Below are 22,055 nucleotides of genomic sequence, written 5' to 3'. Positions count from 1 at the left end.
AATCGCTGCACAAGAGAGCTTACTTCAGCAAGGTCCGTACATACTCGAGGACCCATACTAGGTGCATCCTCTTTATGAAAATTAGTTCCCCAAGTCCAGTACTTTTGCCTCAGCTCCAGTGCACTTGGTCGTATGAGGCGTAACGAAACATGCTGTCACAAAAACACAGTTCACATGTCATATACAATACACTTAACAACTTGAGTCATGAAATAAACATATTATTTACTGAATACCTGTTTGCTTTGAAAAATATACGCATTCAACTTTCTGAACTCAGGGGTTTTATCAGTAGATTCCCACCGGCAAATACGAGGAACTAATTCAGTTTTGTCCTTCCTCTTACAATATCTCAGAGGCGCCATTTCCAATTCAGGAATCAATTCATACGCCCAAACCTGCTCCAAGTTAATTTCAAAGTCAATAATTATTTATGAACATGACTTTACAAAACAGAAATTATGAACTCAACTTTACAAAGCAGAAATTATGAATTAAACATTACCTGGAAAGCAAAGCTCAATCCCTTTATAGTCCACGCCGGTCTGTTAATTCTTTTACGCTTATTATCCTCCAACTTCTTCTTCCTTTTCACCTCTTCTTTTCCTTTTCTCTGTCGTTTCTCTTTCTCATCATCATTCTCATCACTCTCTCTTTTTCCAGGACTAAACAACAAAGAATCCTGGAGCTGCTCAAATGATATCGAACCCCACGGAAAGTTGTTTAATTCCTCCATATTATGTACCAAGTGTAAATACTCCTCGTTTATCCTAACATTAGGGGCTTTCCCCAATATCACAAACTCTATAAAGCATAGCATTCCCAATTTGAACACGTCCTCACTTCCAAATTTGGCGCTTAAGAATGCTTTTTCTATGTCTTGTAATGTAATGTGATTCTTATTGCTAATATGAGCATCAAGTAGCCGATTTACACCTTCATCCTGAGCCGTTATGTGAGGCTCTACTCCAAATTTCAGACCACTAACTAGACAAAATACTTTTGCACTGAATTGCACCACATTGGACCCTATTGCATAACTAAGCCCCTGTATGTCCTTCACACCAAGTCCAGCCACGCGCCGAAGGGCCAGACCATGCACCATTTGACCACTAAATGAAAGATTATCCAGCTCCATCAAGTGCCCAAAGCAGGTCTCTCTAAATCTTCTCATTTGTTCATCATTAAACTTCAACGCAAAATTAGAGAGTACTGTACTCGGCACACATAGATTATTCACCCTCGCCGAATACACATCTGATTCAGGAAAACAAAGCTCAAACCCAGATTCCATTTTTGACCTGCAACATACACCATTTACCCAACTTAATATATACTCATATTTATACTACTCACATTACAATAAACACATTATAATACAAAAAGGATACCTAAATCCATACGAATGACATATAATCAACACATTCAGATACAGACTATGATACCAGTATCCATACACTATAATGAACACATTAAGATACTCATATGATACTGATATCCAAACTACTCACAGTATTATCGTGTTGGTTCTGATACACATCCACACTATTATCGGTGATAAAGGAAGACTGGATTGTTTATGTGGCCAGTTCAGACTTAAGAGTATTCTTTCCATTAAACATAAATGACATAATCCTAGCCATTATAATAGTTTCCTACTGCATCTTTCTAAAAAATATACTCATATGATACCCAAATCCGTATTATTCACACTGTTATCAAGACATTCAGATACACAATCGGATACCTCTTTCTTAAAAAAAAAATACATAATAAGATACCCAAATAACCCACTTATTTGCAAGATACAAAACAGGCACCCATATCCATACTACACACGTTATTATTAACATATTCAGATACAGAATCTAACTCCGATAGAAATTCAATATGTCTTGTCAGATCACCCATATTCAAGACAAAAAGATAATCACTTAGCATTGACCCCTATGAAATAATCACCTAAATCATTCAAAATCAAATTTTTCGTCTTTGTTTTCTATACAACCAAAAACAATTAAATACTAAAGATATCATCATCAGCAACATCATCAGAATCATCCTTACTTTCATCCTAATCAAATTGGGGCAGCAACGTGAATGGCTATCTTTCAAGTTTCTCGATACAAAGTATCTTCTACAGCAAAGAGTGAGGAAGAGGAAGAGGAAGAGAGAGAAACAGTACCTCTGGATCTTGCCTTTCACGTTGTCGATGGTCTCAACCTCAAGAGTGATGGACTTTCCAGTTAGGGTTTTCACCCAAATAAAAAAGCGTCTTTCTGGTTTCTGTCTGACAGAGAGAGAGAGAGAGAGAGAGAGAGAGAGAGAGTGTGTGTGTGTGTGTGTGTGTGTGTTTTGGTGTATCTAAAACGCGTGATGTGGATGACCAACGTGCTGTTTTTGCTTTCTATTCTACTACCCTTGCCTCAAAATCCAGATGGAAAACGGAATGAGATTTTGGGTTGTAAGATTTTGCACAGAGCTTCTGGGTATTTGAGTTTTCAGATTTTGGGGTTTGTAGTCATAATTCACAAAACAATTAAATGCAGAAATGAAGGAAGAAGAAAAGGCGCGAATGCCAAAGGAGGGAAATTGTAGCGTACACACTTACATAGTAAGCTTGCTTTTTCTCTACAGCCGTTGAGATTAGATTGGATGGCTGAAATTGATCCTCACATAGTGTCCTCATTTAGGAGTCCTCGTTAGAGCCCAGGGCTAATATGTAGCTCTAGCTGTGTTTGGGCCAAAAATGATTTGCCCCAATGTCATGGGTTTAAAAAGAAAAATAAAAACAATTGGGCTCAGACTTTTCTCGATCTCCAGATTGAAGAATTGGATCACAAATAAACCTAATACCTAAAATCTAGCCATGAACCCTAATGCTTATGCGGGGAACATATTCTAAATCACATATCAAACAAGCAACACTCAATCAAAATTTCATTAGTAGCCTCGTTCTTTTATTATATTTATCTACTTTTTATATCAAATTTTAATATTTTATTATAAGAATTAGTCTTAAGTGTATTCTTAGTGCATATAAAACTAAAACTACTCATTTACACATATAAAATATTAATGTAAAGCATAGAAAAACTAAATTATACTTCATTCTAAGTCGAATCGAATTATTATCAGATCAGATCAACTATAATCCATATCCAGATTCATTTATAATTGGATTATCGGATTCGAATTATTGAATTGAGAAAAAATCAAATAGAAACACCTAGCCATGATGAATACTGGAAGAAAAAAAGTAAAAAACCCCACTAATTCAATTGTATGCGTGCTAACTATATATTAATCATTTTAGAGAGCCTCCCCTCAATCTATTACTCTTGTTACCCAAATTTGCATAAAGTTTTATGTACTTTTCTTGTTTCTTGCTTTCAGATATGAGGTTAACTTCTTCAACTGTTTCAGACATTGTTTTCTCTACGCACCCACATAAGTTTTATATAGGTTTGAAAGATTCCTTCTTTCATTTAAATGATTATGCAACGAATTTCACAAGGAGGGCCAACGAGATTACTTATTAATCATGTTTAAGATGGTGTTGATTTCTTTTTCAATGTTATCCTAGCCATTAAAACTGATTTCATTTAAGGGTTAAAATAAGTGTGTATAAATGTGTGGTTTTTTGTGTGTCCCCTGATCCTATATATATTTGAGGGATGCCCTTGTAGGGCCCATTCCGCATTGTATTTAACTAATTCAAACATCTATTTTGTAGATATTCATTCAAAGATCATCTCTACAAAAAAAAAATCACTTGAATCCGATATCATTTAACTACTCAATTAAATTATTGAAATTTAAATACTTTCTTGAAGCACCGTGTTCATTAATTTTGTTGATCTCAATTAGATGCCTTATTGATTTTCAATTTCCATGAATTTTGGCAAGGATGATCTATGAATGAAGATGTGAAAAATAGATGTTTTGGATCGTTGAATTTTTTTATAGTCTAATAGTACTTTTCTTTCAAATATGTTTGAAGAGGTGTCAAGTTGGAATCCCTTTACTTGGTTTATTAAAAAGGAAAATAGAACGAGAAATGTATATCTTAAATCAAAGCTTCTTAAAAGTCCTGAAGTTGTAGAAATTTACTTATATCGATGATTAGAATGAATAATCATTCATTTTTTACTGAACCAAGTCCTCCAGCTACGTAGCTATAATTAAGGTGGGAGAATAGTGCGTGGATTGCTTGTGGAGTTGTTTCGTTTGCACCACGGTGAAGGAGGTGACCTTCTGGATATTTACTCTGCTAGTATAATTACCAAATATAGTAACAGTAGTGTTGTAGCTACGTACGTATCCTGTCGGCAGGAAATTAATTTATTAGAATAAATGACCAAATTTGGTCTTGTTCATCATGATTCATGGTTAGCCGCGTACGACGCAAAGGCGGGGCCGGTGAACCAATGGACGTCGTGGAGTGGTTTATTGGATTGTGGAATGTTCAAAAGTAGTAAGAGATTTGAATTCATTCTGAGTTGTCATATATATTATATAACTTTTTTTCTCAAACAAAAAAACATGTTGAGGCTTGTTTTTTAGCGTATAATATGTTCATACTTGCACTCAATTATTAGGGTTTTCCTTATGTTCTTGGACAGAGGTGGGGATGTTCATACATGTGGGCACAAAGGAAACCTTGCAGAGTCAAGAATGGTGCGGGGAGACATTCGAGATCAAAAGTAACATAAGGTCTAACAGGCTGCTGCCGGTAATTAAGGTTTATACTACTAGCAAAACAAAAACAGAAAACGTAGTACGATTTGGTAGGCAGAAGAAAAAATATAAATAAAATTATTGACAACATCGATCCTAGGTATAACCAAACGTGCCCAACCCCCCGACAGCATCTGCACTCAACCCACAGACAGCATTTGGACGGGGAGAAAAGAGAAAGCTCATGGAACATTGAGCAATTTAGAATTTAGTTGTACATAGTCCAATTTAACTATATTTTGGCACGCGCCCCATGACTTTCTTGCATTCCATTCTGGTCGATTGGATAAGCCTCTTCAGTGGGAAGAAAAGGTCTAATGCAGATCAACATTACTAATTAAAGTCCCGTTCGGAGCCGAAATATCCGGATTTCGTTTACATCTGCAGTCCGCACGTAATTACATAGAAAATTACTGCGAATAGAAAGGTTGATAGTAAAAAAAAAAAGTGGCAACAATTACCATTATTTGGTGATATTTGATGACTGTTGCGGGGTTACTAAAAGCTTTAGTTATGAAAAAAAGCAAAAAAGGTTTTTTAGTCACCAAAAAAGTCAAAAAAGGTGACTAAGCCTTTAGTACCTGTACAACAGTCACCAAATTTGGTTACATAATGGTAACGATTGCCACTTTTTTTGATAGTGTGAGGCTTAGAACCCCTTTTCTAAAGTAATTTTGTTGGGCACCGGCTTGATTGTTACTTGAAGAGGTTTGGATGGTTAAAAGTCATACAAAAATCAGTCATTTCTTTGATGATTCTCAATCATCCCTGCTTTAGCACTCAGTTTGATTAACGAACGGGTCGATTAATTGGCTAAGTCTTTTCAATTAATGGGAAAAAATGGTCTATTGTACTAAAATATAAGAAGCCGAAATATTTGGAGGGCGTTTACACATGCTATGCAGATTTTAAAAGGAGTTCTTAGATCTAGGTCCAAAACGATTAGCTGTCCTTGAGTTTAGTCTATGCGTTTTTGGTTTTAGATATAGGTCCTTTGACTTTTATTACTTTTTTGTAGTATCGATTTTACCCATTGAGATAAATAAGGAAAACACATTGAAAATCTAAATTTAATGCATTATTTCCTCGTAATTGAATTTCAGAATTTAAATTTTGAATTCTTTCCTTGATAATATTTACCTAATATATGGATAAAATACAATTTAATTAATGATAGTAAAAACCCACATATTATACCAATTATTTAGGCAACACCCACATGAAATTATGTACATTAACATACAGGTAAATAGTGTTATTATTAGCAATGGAAAAAACTTAGTGATGTGTTACTTATAAGTTAGGAACATAAATTAAAAGACTACCTATAAGTTAGGAACATAAATTAGAAGACTATCTATAAGTTAGATACTAAAATAGACAAATAAAAATTGTATGTTACCTATTAAAAAAAAGGTACATAAATGAAAAACACATATATATATATATACCTATGCAATAGGCAATAGAACAATATACTTACACCATAGGATAATATATATCTACAAGACTATGTAATATACCTCTACCATATAGGGCAAACAAAAATAAAAATTGTTACCTATAACTCATGTGCTAAACGATGTGTTGTTGTATTTGCTTCCCCAAAAACATGTAAATAGAGGCTCGAGCAAATTGAGCCAAAATAGACATGCAGTCATCCACCAAGCACCCTGCTGTGCCAAATGAATTTCAAGAGACTTTCCATATTTGACATCAAAATGGTCCCCAAGAAAAAGGAAATGCTTGCTGCCATGGAGGTTGCTGAGGTGAAGAAGAAGTGGGAGAACAGCTCTTGGGGGTAGGAAATTGATTGTTCAGAAGAGAAGTGCATCTTAAAAAATATCATGATATTTAGTTTACAATTTTGCCATGGATTTTCTTTTGAAAGCTTTATGTTTGGCACAGTGAAAGAGATAGGGGGGGGGGGGGGGGGGGTGTGGTGGTGGTGGTGGTTAGAGAGGTGGGGCGGCATGATGGGCGGTTTCCTTTTCTTCAATGACAAACATCATAAATGGCTAATTATTATCACATAATCAATTACTATTACCCGATTCAAGGCATAAGGGGCAATATTGGAATAAAAAATGATTTTACAAATTAAAAATAAAAATATTACATAAGAAAATATTTAAGAAGGAACGTAATCCTATGTGACACAAAAGTCAAAACACTTGTATCAAAGTCACCAAATCCGAGGATTAAACCTAACTTCTCAATGGAAATTTGGATCAATATAACTTTTCTAATTTTAAAACTAAAGAAGACTAAGCAAAGTTTACATCTGCAGTCCACGCAGAAGATTACTTTGATGTTGAGGTCTACCCTTTTTATTAAAGTAATTTTGTTGGCTCCGGCTTGACTGGTTTCTTGAGGAGGTTTTGATGGTTAAAAGTCAACCACGCATTTCTTAGTGCAGTGATCCGCCCACAGACTACTTAATTAATTAATCTTATCAAAAATATGTGGGATCTCACTGGACTTGGACTACTTAATCCCATCCCATTAGAGACTAATTACAATAATCTCATCGTTTTCCCTCTTAGTTAAAGGTTCATTAATTTGCTTTCGGAGCCTCAAACAGTAATTATACACATGCACATGTTTCAAGGTAAGGTAGGTTATGTTCATTTGAATCAAGTTTGCAGATTTTGGTCTGCATGCTTCTATTTAATTATACAGAACTCCCATGCATGCTTCTATTTGATTTATGTTCATTTGACCTTTCTCAGAAAAGCTGTCATTTACTTAAAAACAGACAATTATCAAATTGAAACAACCACTTTTTCTATTCCCTAGCCCTCTCTTTTTCTGCTATGCATCACTCACTTGTACCCTTTTTCTCGGATCAAGTCAGGTTTTTCTTTTTTACCCTAAAGTTGTACGTTTCTACCACAACATCCATACACTTAGCTGGGCAAAGTTCGTCCGTTTTCTTTGTGGTTTTATTGAAACAACAAATCAATCAAGTCTTCTAACCCTAACTGTGCAATTATTGCCTAATCCCTTGTTTATTTGTGGCTGATTTGTGGGTTGTTTATTGATAAATTTTTTATATATTGAGAAAAATATATTTGATACTGTTCATAATGAAGTGATTATAAAAATTTCAAACTGCGAGAACTAGATGTCGTTTGTAAGTCTCTTGGAATTAATGATTTATGAATCAATACTAAGGAGTTGTGTTATTAAATGAATTCTTTCTTTTTTTTTGCCTTAGTATTTAGTATTTGAGGTTGAACCCCATGATAGTTTTCCTCGCTCCACCACTTTGACTTAGGGAAAAATTAAGTAGGCATCTTGCATCATCCTTTTCTAAGCGACCTCAATATGGCATGTTTTTGAATGGAAACCTGTCTTACAGACGATGGTTATCTTTTCCTTTGCAGACAGGTACCTTGGTCAGAATAATTTGCAGAAGTACACCAGCAGAAGCCCATTTGAGTTTTTCAGCCAGGTTTAAGTCTTTGTTTGGATCACAAAGTACATCTTGTGGCTGCGGTACTGAATCATGGCTAGGTACAGTCTCACCTTAACTGTCTTCATCATTTTTTCGATCTTAATATGGAGTACTTGTACTTGTGGTGCAAGCGGCACGGACACACTTAAACAAGGTGAGACTCTAGATTACTCCAGCTTCTTAGTTTCTGCGGAAGTTCACTTTGATCACAATAATTCGAAGTATTCCTTCTTATCACAAATCACAGTGTGTATGCATATATGCAAGAATTTTTCTTTGTTTTCTTTTCAGTAGTATTTTCTTTTTTAGGTCATTTGTATGGCAGACTGTAATTTGAAAGTTAGGATGAGGGACAACAAATGTGTTCTAATTAAATGTTACGATACTAGATGCAGCACATGATAAGTGGTTATGGATTGGCTCTGGCAGTACTGCTGCTCTATTGGTAGCGGTGCTTTCGATCGTGTGCTATTTACGAAGGAGAAGAAAATTACTACGTTCCGGTATACATTCTGTAAACTTAATGTGCAGCCGTTTTACAGAACATGTACATATTAACATAATATTGATAGAATGATTCTCATCTCTGAAAAACAAAAAGGGACAGTGATTGAGAATGTATTGGTCGACTTGACTTAAACCAGGTGAAAATTACTTGTACTTGTGGTGCAAGCGGCACGGATACACTTAAACCAGGTGAGACTCTAGATTACTCCAGCTTCTTAGTTTCTGCGAACGGGAAGTTCACTTTGGGTTTCTATGTAAGTGATCATAACAATTCGAAGTATTCCAGATACCTAGGTATCTGGTGCAAGCAAAATTATATGAATTACCCATGGATTGCGAACCGAGACAAACCTATTCCATACCCTTTTGTGGCAGTTCTTGCTTTGGAAAAAACCAATTCAACCCTCAAAATTACACTCAATAATGGTACTGGAAGCCCTATCCAGCTTTACACTGCTCCAAAAGCCTCTACCAACATCAACACTAGTAATGTTATGGCTACCCTTTTGGATTCTGGTAATTTTGTCCTGCAAGAAGTCAACTCTGAGTCTCTTAATGGATCAACGGTGAAGAGGGTGTTGTGGCAAAGTTTTGACTATCCGACGGACATCCTTTTGCCAGGTATGAAATTAGGTATTGACCATCGAAATGGTCACATTTGGTCACTTACATCTTGGCTTACCGAGTACAGCGGAGAGCCGGGTCCTTTCACTCTTGATTGGGATCCCAGCGAACGCCAATTGAAGATTAGGCGACGTGGGGTGGTCTACTGGACTAGCGGAGCCTTCATCAACAATAACAGATTTAAATTCATATTACCAGATGATGAATCCATTGTGAGATATAATTTCACAATTGTTTCAAATGAGAATGAAGACTATTTCACTTTCGCAAGTGCTAATGCGGCATCAGAATGGATGTTGACCACAACGGGGAGACTAATTGACCTTGATGGAGGAGTTGATATTGCACAATCAGGTAACTGCCATGGCCAAAACACTGATGGAGGATGCCAAAGATGGGATTGTACGCTGATCCACGTTAGATTTGAACCAGGAAGTGGTGAGTTTCATCAAATGAGCAAATCTGACTCGGATTCAACAATCTCAACTGATCCCGATACAAGTCTCAGCAGCAGTGATTGTATGGGCACTTGTATGAGCTCTTGTGACTGTATTGGATTCAGCTCTCTATTTGATAATGAGACTGGATGCAAGTTTTGGAGTGGAAACTGGAAGTTCATTGAAGACTATCTCTCTGATAATACTACAAGGGTTTTTGTACAAACACCAAAGGCAACCCGTTCTGGTAAGTAACATTAATTTTTCTAAGATAATCATAATTACACATATAATTTCAGGCAAGAATTTTTCTTTGTTTTCTTTTCAATAGTCTTTTCTTTTTTTGGTCATTTGTGTGGCAGACTATACTTTACTTAAATTTGGAGGGTTAATATAAAACCAGCGTCTTCGAACAAAATACATGTATAGCTAATTAAATGTTACGATCTCTAGATGCAGCACATGATAAGTGGTTATGGATTGGCTCTGGCAGTACCGCAGCCGTGCTTTGGATCGTGTGCTATTTACTAAGGAGAAGAAAATTACTACGTTCCGGTATACATTCTTTAAACTTAATGTGCAGCCGTTTATACAGAACATGTACATATTAACATAATATTGATAGAATGATTCTCATCTCTGATAAACAAAAAGGGACAGTGATTGAGAATGTATTGGTCGACTTAACGGACACTAATGTCAACGGACTTCAAAATGATGGAGTACTGATGAAACATGATTTAAGAGTATTTAGCTATGCATCTGTCATGGCTGCCACAGACAACTTCTCCATTAAAAACAAGCTTGGTGAGGGGGGATTTGGACCTGTTTATAAGGCAAGTCTATGATTACTATTGAAAGTATTTTTATATTGATTTCCAAGAAATACCTGATATATTTTGTACCATTAATTCAGGGAACATTGGAATCGGGACAAGAAATAGCCGTGAAAACGCTTTCAAGATGTTCAGGGCAAGGAACATTCGAGTTTAAGAATGAATTGATACTCATATCTGAACTTCAACATACGAATCTTGTTCGTCTGTTTGGATTTTGCATTCATAACGAAGAAAGGATGTTAATATATGAGAATATGCCAAACAAAAGTTTGGACTACCTTTTATTTGGTTGAGAACATACTATTACTTTAATCTTATCACTATGCCAAAAAAGGCCTTTAGCAACGGATAAAATCCGTTGCCTATTACCCATAAATACCGTGGTATTCAAGCCTGTTGCCTATTACTATGTAATAGGCAACGGATATTATCCGTGGCCTTTGTATAGTTACAACATCGGATATTTGGTAAAATCCGATGCGTAAATGATTTCCGTGTGCCAAAAAAACGTTGACCTCTGACGCCTAAACCTGAAACAACATCAGTAGTTTCAAAAGAGAGGAGGCTAAAGAGGTATTACAACATCAGTAGTATCTACTATACTGGTGCGTATTATCAATTACAACATCGCATAACCAAATAATGTTGTTGCAAATTATGTTATATGTCATCGCTTTTTCTATTTTGCGTATGTGAAAAGCCTCCAATAGTGCTGATTGTCATATAAATACTGATGCTACTTCTAGTGTTAGGCATCAGTGATCATTGATGTCTGGTTGTTATTTTTATCTTTCAACTTCAGTTATTTCTGGAAAACTGAAGTTGTTATAAACAATAGGATCACTTATGTAAGGAAAGTGTAGGTATTTTGCGTTTTCACAATAGGTACTGTCTTAGTATATCAAAAAGGTATCATTTACAAATCATGTTGTGTTGCCATTGCTCATAAAAAAAACATTACATAAACAATAATTTAAATACTTGTCTATATATATAAGCAAAATACTTGAATGATCCATACTTGTCACATCCAAATCACAATTTTTCCAGCCCTACACCACAAATTATCCATACTTGTCTATATATAAGCAAAATACTAGCTAGAAAGACATGTAAAATGAAGGAATGTTTAGCTCAATCAAAAAGCCATTCTAGGACATGAGTTGCCAATTCTTCTCGCACCTCATCCAATTCCATTTAGGTGTACGTGTCCTTCCTTCTAGCTCTATACTGGAAAAAAAAACACATAGAATGTAAACCCAAAATATGAACATAAGCTTAAAAAGTGCAAGGTACTAAATTTGCATAAGATATGTTGTCACTTCAAATGAACCAATATGCAAATTTACGAAATCATATTGGTGAACAAGAAAATCTAATTTGTCAATCAATCTAATTAGATAACAATAAGTCATTAATTGGATCCCACTTCATGTTTAAACTAGCAATTAAATGATCATGTGATGGGGTAGAGAGTTGGACAAGCACAGCTAGCATTTTTTCTCAATTGACACAGACCTAACTACCAAAAAAACAGAGGCACATTGTTGTGAAAAAAAATCACCAAAATCAGGAAAGGCAGGAGTCAAGAATTATTGAAATACCTCATTCTCTTTTGTATGCTCTCTTACATCATATTGGTCGCCTTGGTTACAACAAGATCTCCTTTGTCATTCGTCCTCACATCAAGACAAGCAATCACCTAAATAATAGAAATTATGGTGAACCTTTGCAGTCAGCATATGAAAGACAATGAGATAAGTACTGATCAGACCTACGATATTGTAAGTTGGACTAATGTGTGTAAGCAGGTTAAAATTCCATCCCTCTTCTTCCACCCAAAAACACAAAAAAGAACGTAAATATAAAAAATAAGTGAATAGGAATTACTCTCTTTGCAAGTTTCAAAGCCTTCCTTTCAGTGGGCTTCTGTCTTCACAAGAACATCTCAGATTGTTAGATGGTTGAACAGAGTAGTCAACATATGAGAAGCATATTTCTCAGAGGTCAGAGGTTACCTTTGTCAAATGTGCCTTGAACAGAGTAGAAAACAGAGTGCCAAAATTACACACAAAAACAGGTCGGAAAAGATCCACCACATAAACCTTAAACAAAATTTTTACCCTCTTCACTCTAGTAAATAATGGGGGAAAGAAGAGGAGAACTTTTAAAATGCTCAGAAAGGAAGCTCATTTCTGAAAATTTCAACAGTTAAGTTTCATTGAACCAGCTCTCTCTCTCTCTCTCTCTCTCTCTCTCTCTCTCTCTCATAATAATTATAATAACAATAAGAACTTCACAAATGTATTGCTGCACCCTTAGTACTTGCTAAAAGAAATACTATCATTTTTTTTTTATAGAAACGATTGTATTGATAATCAAGAGGACAAGTTGTCCTCGACTAAACAACAAGAGCAAACACTGCTTAAAAAACAGGAAACTAGAACCAAGGAAAGACTCTGAAGCAAGACCTCTCTAAGAAAGACAAGAAACTAACGTCTTAGTAGACTTATCTTAACACAGCTCTCATATATCTCAGGATAATAGGATAATGGTAATCCTTAAAATGTTATATTCTAGGGATTTTAGTTATTATTATATAATTAAATTTCTAAAACGTACTGTTACAATACATAATACTTATATTTGCATGGGCAGAAAGAAAAAACACATGGGGACCAACCCAAATTTATCCCATAGCTAGCATAATTCTACTTCACAACCCAAATTTACCCTTTCTTTGCAGTATATGGGGACCAACCCCCATAATTCTACTTCACATCCATTCCATTCAAAGAAATGGTGGATTTTGTAAAACAGTTTTTAATCTACAAGTGAAGGGCCAGTAAATGAAGACATTAACAGAACATTGTAACATACAAATACAATCAAGATTTCAGGACATTGTAATAGACAGATGTAATCAGGGAAAGTAGGCAACTAAATCTCAGAGAGTGACTCAACAAAGAGATCATATATAATAACCTCAATAGAAGTGCAAGGAATCCAACAATGATAATAAAAAAATTAATCACACCACAATGCATAGCATGCTCCATCTGCTTCAGTCACTAAATTCAAATTTTCTCAAGATTTTCCCCACAAAATGACATTTATGTCAACCCATAAACTAGACACAATAAAGGATGAACAGAAACATTAAGGAATGAACATTGCTCCAGAGTTAGCAGCTGCAAACATAAACTATAATCCAGAGTGCTTAAGCAGAAAAATCACATAGACTAAATTGATTGAAAGTCTCGTGTTTACGATATTGTTGACCTTATTCTTGTGTAGGGCTTTGATGGGTCTACATAGAGCTGAATAGCAGACAAATAAGGAACATAGTACTAGATAACAGAGTCACTCACATTTTGTGACCCATGCACCGTACGCACTCCAGTCCTTGAAAGACTCCCATAAATCTCCAAGTACAAAGTAAGGATGTAGCTCTGGCTCATGAGTCCTCCATCTCCTCACGCTTGTCTATCCATCACCAAAATGGGACCTCATGAGAAACACATGTATAATTACAGTAACAACAAATATTATACCAGGTAGAAAACTTGAAAACTCTATACGTATGATTCTTCAAGTAGAAAACTTTAACTAAAGTTAGATAGACAAGTTGTATTGAGCTCAGTTTGGACTGTTTAGAAGTGATAAAGATAACCCAATACTCATAGTACTTTCTCATCTTCCTCTGATTCTAAAGATAAATAGTATACATGTACACATGCATGTCTCTTCTTCAGTTAGACTCTCATAGTACTTTATCTCCCTTCTGAAGGTGAAATAACACACAAGATTAACAAAATGGCAAGACAAAAAAAAAAACATAGAAAATACAAAGAACAGAAAATAAATAAATAAATACACCCAGGAGATTTGTACCATTCCAAAACCCTTTATCTGTTAATGCCTTTGTAAAAATTTACAATTTAGGTTATACACAAGAATTCATAGAAAGAAAATCGAAGAAATAAATAAGCTACAAATCAAACATAACCCAAATGGAAATTAATCCCTAATCTTCAGTAACAAGGACAAAAAGGGAACTCAATTACCCGATTGCAGATATCGAAGATGAGCAACTCCAAATCAGAGCGAGCTAATGGTTTGCGTCTGTGCAGTGGCGTGTGACATCGAGTAGGCGGCAAGGGCGGTCCTCGTATGCCCAGCCCTAAATGTTACTGATGAGAGAGAGAGAGAGAGAGAGAGAGAGAGAGAGAGAGAGCTTCTGCCATGGAGGCTTGAGGGATGGTTAGAGTTTAGATTTCGTGGGTCAGTGATGGAGAAGAGAGAAGAAAGAGAGAGTGCGTGAGCTGACCTAAGAATCGTCGAATGGAAGAATGATTCTCACTGTGAATCGTAATGGTTGAGCATCTGAGGGTTTTAGCAAGAATGGGGCAGTGATGGAGGAGAGAGAAGAAAGAGAGAGTTTCAGAGGGATTGAAGGAGAGTTTTGTTCAGGAGATGAATTTTTAGGGTACAGTTTCAATAGAGTGAGTGAAAAAATTGAGAGGGAGTTAGAAGAATTGGGGCTAGAGTTTGAGAGGGAGTTAAGTTTCAGAGAGAGTTTGCGAGGGAGAGTAAAAATTTTGGGTTAGGGCGTTGACTCAAACTTTAGGCATCAGAGGTATATTACCAAAAAATAACCCTCTTAAAAATAAAATAAAAACTAATCACTTTAGGCATCTATATTTATGTAGATGATGCTAAAGGGGAATAAAGCCATCATCATAAATAAACAAAAATGCGCGCTGATGTCTTTATACCTGTTTAGTATTGTTATTTACGAAATTGATGCCTAATCTGCTAATAGCATCGATTTCCCTCTCTACCGATGCCTATCTAGTGTTGCTGTAAGTGAAATTTGACATAGTGTATACACATAACCACATCTATTTGTTATTTATTCTGAAGTACGTACATAGTGTGATATATATTACTCATCCTTCTAACTTTATTTTAGGTACTGATCCAACCAGAGGCCTGTTACTAGATTGGAAGGCGCGTTTCGACATAATTGAAGGAATTGCTCAAGGATTGCTTTATCTTCACAAATACTCAAGATTGAGAGTAATTCATAGAGATCTAAAAGCTAGTAATATACTACTTGATGAAAATATGAACCCTAAAATCTCTGATTTTGGTATGGCAAGGGCATTTGTCCATAATGAACTGGAAGCAAATACAGATAGGATCGTTGGGACATTGTAAGTAAACAATACACATTCTTAATTAACATGCATATATATATTTTTTCACTTTTGGTTGTTAATCATGCATATATATTTATACGTACTAATTTTGTTTTTGATTTTATCGATTTGGAGTAGAGGTTACATGTCTCCTGAGTATGCCATGGAGGGAATTTTCTCCCCAAAATCCGATGTCTACAGTTTTGGAGTACTAATGCTTGAAATCATATGTGGTAAAAAAAACAGCAGCTTCTACAATGATGGTAGTGTGATCACTATAGTGGGTTATGTACGTCAAACACATATATACCATGCTTGTTTAAATTTTTCCGGCGTGAGATTATGATATCCTAAATGAATGAATTTGATGATCTTGTTGCATCAGGCATGGGAGTTATGGAAAGAAGGTGCAGGGCTAGAACTTATGGATACAACACTAGGCGAGTCATGTGTTAAGGATCAATTGTTGAGATGCGTCCATGTTAGTCTATTATGCGTGGAGAAAAATGCTGTCGATCGACCGAGCATGTCAGATGTCATAAATATGTTGACCAATGAAGGTGTGCCATTACCTATACCTACAAAGCCAGCATTTTTCACAAAAAGAAGGGTGGTCGGCCGGGGTGGTGTGGGTGGAAATGATTTGGAACTTATATCAATAAATGGCTTGTCTAATTCGGATTTGGAGGGACGTTAAAAGAACTAACAATAAATGGCTTGTTTCATAAAATTGTAAAGAATAAAGATATGATGATATGTTCGAAGCTTGAGGTGAATATTATTTCTTTTAAAAACTATGTTATTAACAAGGCACTAGTGTAAATATCGTAATGTCAGCTTCTATATTTTCCACGTAGGTTATCATACATGGTTTATCCCTAATGTCTTTTTTTTTTTTTGGGATTTATTATCCCTAATGTCTGAAGTGGGTAAAAGATGACAGAACCAATGCCACCATTGTGAGTAACGTTTAGGGACGAATATTTGAATTTAAAAATTATTCCATTTGCAGATGTACGTTGGTCAAGGAGCCCCTCCTGTATGTACCCAAGTTTGAATTTGCCTCTTTTTAATTAGAATTATTTAGAATTATTTATCTATATATATAAAGCAAAAGGCAGAGAATGGTGAAACATTCAAAATACCAGAAAATGCCCTTAGTTAATATAAAAATTAAGAATTAAAATTATTAATTAAAAGAGGATAATATGGTAAATTCACACTTTTTCATATTGAAAAAAAAAATAAAATTAAAAGAAAAATCAGATAATGGATCCTATTTTTATGGAACACAACTACCCATTATCTTTTTTAATTCTAAAATAAATTTTTAAGTTTTTAAAAAATGCCTCTCGCAAGTGCAGAAGCGCGTGCGGAGAGGCTAGTACTATATAAAAACATTAATCTAGGCAATTGTATGATCAGAACCCAGTGGGAAAGCCGGAGGCCGGAAGCCACAACACTTGTTCTGTTCATCATATCTGTAGTTTCTGGAGCCGACCTGAGCTTTATCATCCCCACCTCTGTCCAAGAACACAAGGAAAACCCTAATAATTGAGTACAAGCCTCAGCATTTTTTTTTGTTTAAGAAAAAAAATGAAGGGGCACTATTTTGAGCGCGTGAGTGACAGCAAGACCTTTGGACCAAATACAAAAAGTATATTATATAATATATATGACAACTCAGAATGAATTCAAATCTCTTACTACTTTTGAACATTCCACAATCCAATAAACCACTCCACGACGTCCATTGGTTCACCGGCCCCGCCTTTGCGTCGTACGCGGCTAACCATGAATCATGATGAACAATACCAAATTTGGTCATTTATTCTAATAAATTAATTTCCTGCCGACAGGATACGTACGGAGCTACAACACTACTGTTACTATATTTGGTAATTATACTAGCAGAGTAAATATGCAGAAGGTCACCTCCTTCACCGTGGTGCAAACGAAACAACTCCACAAGCAATCCATGCACTATTCTCCCACCTTATAGCTACGTAGCTGGACTTGGTTCAGTAAAAATGAATGATTATTCATTCTAATAATTGATATAAGTAAATTTCTACAACTTCAGGACTTTTAAGAAGTTTTGAAAACTTGTTAATTAAAAGAAAATAGAATTACAATTGTGTATTTTGGTGGGGGTGTGAGAGCAGAGCATCATCTTCATCGTTTGCAGAAGGAAGGCCACAAGAAGGATTTTCACAGGAAAATAGAAGAAACCAGAGAAGTTATTAACTATTGTTCCCAGTGCACATTAATTAAAGAAATAAAAACCAATTTATCATTAATCTCAGCAATTGAAAGTGCCTTCATCTAATGGCTTAGAATGTGTGCCAAAATTTGTGTTAAAAAATGTGTTCCCCCGATCCTGACCCATATATATATTTGAGATAGAACAAGCACTACTTTGATATGCATTCACTATTTCAAAGTAATCAAAATATGTATTCACTGTTTAACAGATACAATATACTAGATATTTCAAATAAGTATATAAGAAATTTTCGCACATACTAATAACGGTGACAATTCGTGTTCGTGTGTGTTGTGTTATTATGTAGTATATGGTGATGTGATTGGTAAAAATATCAACACTTACACTACAATTATTCAACGTGTTCGTATCCTTTGTGGGTTAGGAAGGATTGACACGATTATGGTACCATAACGATTATACCTAACTCGAATGCATTTATTTCTTGTGGTTTTCAAGTCGTGTTATCATTCCTTGTTCGAAATTGACACTCCCTATAAGCTATGCATGTGGTGAATGAGAGAAGTTACTTTAAGTCGTTTTCAAGTGGTGTTATAATGTCTTCTCCAAAATTGCCAACCCTATACATATTATGCAATTGTGAATGACAGAAGCTACTATCATGAAGGTTTTTTTTTTTACATCAATCGATTACAAGGATTCACACTTGAGACCTCTTCCAATACTTAGAACAAAAGTACCACTACACTAGCTAGTTGCTGCAAGAGAGAAAGTTAGAGTGAAAAAATGGGATGTGAGAGAGTGAAAAAGTTGGTTAGTAAAGATTAAAGTTGTTAACGGGTGAATTTGTACCTAACGGATTAAGACATAATCACACACATAACACAAGTGTTTGAGTGGTTCACCCATAATGGGTCTACATCCACTATAGCTTATAGTTTTGTATTTGTATTTGAATATGGAGATTACATTGTACATAAGAGAGATATGGGGAGAGAGGCTTGAGAGCTCTAGTAGAACAGAAATAGAAAGCTTGGGAGAGCTTTGGACAGCTCTTGGAGAAGTGAGGAAGTAGCAGCTGATCCTTTGCTTGGAGGTGGTGAGCTCCCTTTTATAGTCCAAGTTGGAGTAAACAAGGTTGATTGATGGCTGGGTCCTTTGCATGGCCCCCCTTAATTTAGGGTCTTGGGCATTGAAAAGGCATAGGAGGGGGCATGACTAGCTACTCCTTGTTTGGTGGGATGTCGCATATGACAAGCAAGTGTTATCCCTTAATTGGTGAGATTTACTTAAGGGGGTAGGTGAGGTCAACATATGGTGTCAACAAAAGTTTAATTGGCAATACCTTGAGAGGGACATAAGCAACATTCTACTAAAGAGAAGAAGGTTGATTGCCAGGAAAAAATTGTGCTGTCATTTTTAAGCATTGGAGTTCCACATGACATTTTAACTTCTCGGTTGGTTGGAGATGCTCTTAGTTTGGGGTTGGTGTTATATATTCCCTTGAGGGATGGCTAGAATTGATGTTTTAAAGTATGCCCATGTTTGAGAAAAATGAGTTTGCCATGAAATTAGTCCCACATTGGAAAAGTAAAGAAAGTTTCTACTCCTTATAAGATATATATATATATATATATATATATATAGCACGGTCTATAATGAAATCAGAGTTTGTATATAGCTTTAAATAAAGTTGTTGAAGAAGCATAATGGCTAAGAAACTTTCTAAAGGAAATTCCACGCAATTTCACAACAAAAGAAAATTCCTAATTAAGCTTTGTTGGTTATAGAGTTTGTTTGAGTCTAATTTGTCCAACTTGGGGAAGTTAGAATGTCATGGAGGTCTTTATAAGACTTAGTCTTTTTGGGTGGGTTAGGATTGGGGACACACAAAAAACATACAAGTTTTGCACATCTTCTTAACCTTTAGATATTTTATCATTCTACGGTTGAAAACATACAGGTGGATTTCAAATTATTTACACAAAAAACTGACATTAAATATTATTAATTGAAATTATAGCTGCTCACCCTTGGATTTAATCCAAAAGCTGTTGACCAAGAAACTCCTTGGTCCCCATGGACTAGGGGAACGAGACTGTGAAAAACATATATGAGATTAAAAACTCATTTATTACTTTATTACATGTAAGTTCAACTTCGTAATAATGGACATAAACAGATACATTTATTTAATGTGTTCTTTAAACAACTCTCTACTTTCGTATATACGTGATGAGATTACATGAAAATGGAAAGAACCATTTCTGAAGAAAAAAAGGAGCTGCTTTAGGTTTCTATTGTGAGCATTCAAAACGGCTAAGTTTTACATATCCTATTCTCTCTATGTATGTTAGGACCAATTTTTGGTATATTGGCAATTTTTTGTTGCAAAAATATAGAGTAGGTCTTTGAGAGACAATGCCAAGGTATGTTTTGCATCCATGCATTCATATTTGCATATTTGAAAGTTCATCAAAAGTGGCTGTCAGATGTATAGGACTGATATATGGTTTCAATCTTGCATAATCCAGTGCCAGACATCAGTGAGTTTTTAACGATGGTTTTATACTCTTTAGTTTGGTGTTTATTTAAGCAAAAGGGTTCTTTTGTCTTTTCAGTTGAGTTTTTAGTTAAGTGGCTTTATTTGTTTTAAAGAAATAATTTATTTGTTAAAAAGTCCATTTTTGCTAAAAGCCTTTTTTGGTCTTTGACCCAGTTTTAAGCTTGTAAAATAAGAAATGAACTTAGCCGTTTTGTTTGCTGCAACGTTGTAAAGAAAATAACGACAAAATATTCTGGCAGAGAGTTTTTTGAGAGTTTATATTAAAAACTCATTTGGTTGTTCCTTGTGAGCCTCTATGAGTGATTAAATCATCATCTTTTCATATATGTGTGCGTTCATGAGCATTATGCATGTTGGTGATCAACAATCGTGTCTTGAGGTGTGAGTAGCCGAGACTAGCGTTGTGCCATCTCTTGACGATGAAGGAAGACAAGATCGCTGATTGGGTCGAGTAGCAAAGGCGAGTAGGCAAGTCTGCCTTGTGAGCATTAGTCTTGTGAGTTGAGATTTGTAAGACCTTTTTGTATTCTTTCTCATAGTAATTTGTTTTCCGGCATGGTGTCCGCAGTTATTTTCCTCATCATGAGGTTTTTTACTCCGTCAACATATCTTGTGTCCCTTGTGTGATTATTTGTGTTTTTGTTTGAATTTATTGCTGATATGTATTTTGGAATTCTGCTTACTTGTTATAGTATTTCAATCTTGTTGTGGTGTTTAAGTATTAAGAAACAGATCGGTTGGCCATTCTAGGGAATTTCAATGTATTTACAATTTGAGCCCGTATATATATATCCATCCACCTTTACAGAATGATATAGAATATATATATATATTTTGGTCAAGGAATGATATAGAATATAAAAAAAAATTCAAAAGGTTTATTCCTAAGCCTCATGATGAGCTGTCCTCTGAGCTGTCCTCATGTCGGTGGTCTCGTGAGCTGTCCTCTTGCAGGAGCTTGGTTGCCTTGATTGTTTTTATGGGTACAGCTCCTTTTGCTTGTTTATAAATGTCTGTTTATTTTTTTTAATGGACCATATATGAGATGTTGCCATCTGTAGTCTTTGTAATAACGTGTGATTGTGACACATGTGGAATAATTTTTAAATTGAAATATTCATCCCTAAACGTTACTCGCAATGGTGGCATTGGTCCTCTCATCTCTTTTACCCAATTCAGACATTAGGGATAATAAACCCCAACAAAAAAAAGAGATTAGGGATAAACCATGTATGATAACCTACATGGAAAATATAGAAGCTGACATTACGATATTGACACTAGTGCCTTGTAAATAACATAGTTTTTAAAATAAATAATTTTGGAAATCGACATATAGCCAGCATCTCCTGATAAAGATCAAGCTACGAACATATCATCATATATATCTTTATTCTTTACAATTTTATAAAGTAGTATAACTGAGGCACACCAAATATATATTAGTTCTT

The 22,055-nt window shown here is 35.3% G+C and overlaps 1 protein-coding gene and 1 long non-coding RNA gene across 3 annotated transcripts; one reads left to right on the top strand and one right to left on the bottom strand.

Annotated features, from left to right (window-relative positions):
• The first annotated feature begins 6,461 nt into the window (after nucleotides 1-6,461).
• On the top strand, nucleotides 6,462-16,675 carry LOC110757577 (G-type lectin S-receptor-like serine/threonine-protein kinase At1g67520). The gene is made up of 9 exons (XM_088252392.1): nucleotides 6,462-6,541; nucleotides 8,134-8,197; nucleotides 8,845-10,015; nucleotides 10,222-10,323; nucleotides 10,423-10,604; nucleotides 10,685-10,895; nucleotides 15,583-15,826; nucleotides 15,950-16,100; nucleotides 16,197-16,675. The coding sequence occupies exons 1-9, from the start codon at nucleotides 6,462-6,464 to the stop codon at nucleotides 16,506-16,508; spliced, it is 2,517 nt and encodes an 838-aa protein (XP_088108518.1). The 3' UTR covers nucleotides 16,509-16,675.
• On the bottom strand, nucleotides 11,577-15,228 carry LOC148295113 (uncharacterized). Of its 2 annotated transcripts, XR_015835146.1 has the most exons (5): nucleotides 14,675-15,223; nucleotides 13,979-14,093; nucleotides 12,498-12,640; nucleotides 12,212-12,309; nucleotides 11,577-11,837 (listed from the first exon to the last, which is right to left on the bottom strand). It is a non-coding gene; the product is annotated as an uncharacterized LOC148295113 (long non-coding RNA). The 2 variants fall into 2 exon arrangements; XR_015835145.1 differs by having other exon boundaries at nucleotides 12,498-14,093; nucleotides 14,675-15,228.
• Nucleotides 16,676-22,055: the final 5,380 nt, after the last annotated feature.

This window comes from Prunus avium, chromosome 4 (genome assembly GCF_965620075.1).
Source record: "Prunus avium chromosome 4, drPruAviu1.hap1.1, whole genome shotgun sequence".
NCBI classification, from domain to species: Eukaryota; Viridiplantae; Streptophyta; class Magnoliopsida; order Rosales; family Rosaceae; genus Prunus; species Prunus avium.
Note: the sequence above shows the minus strand (reverse complement) of the source record. Positions and strands in the feature narration are given on the sequence as shown.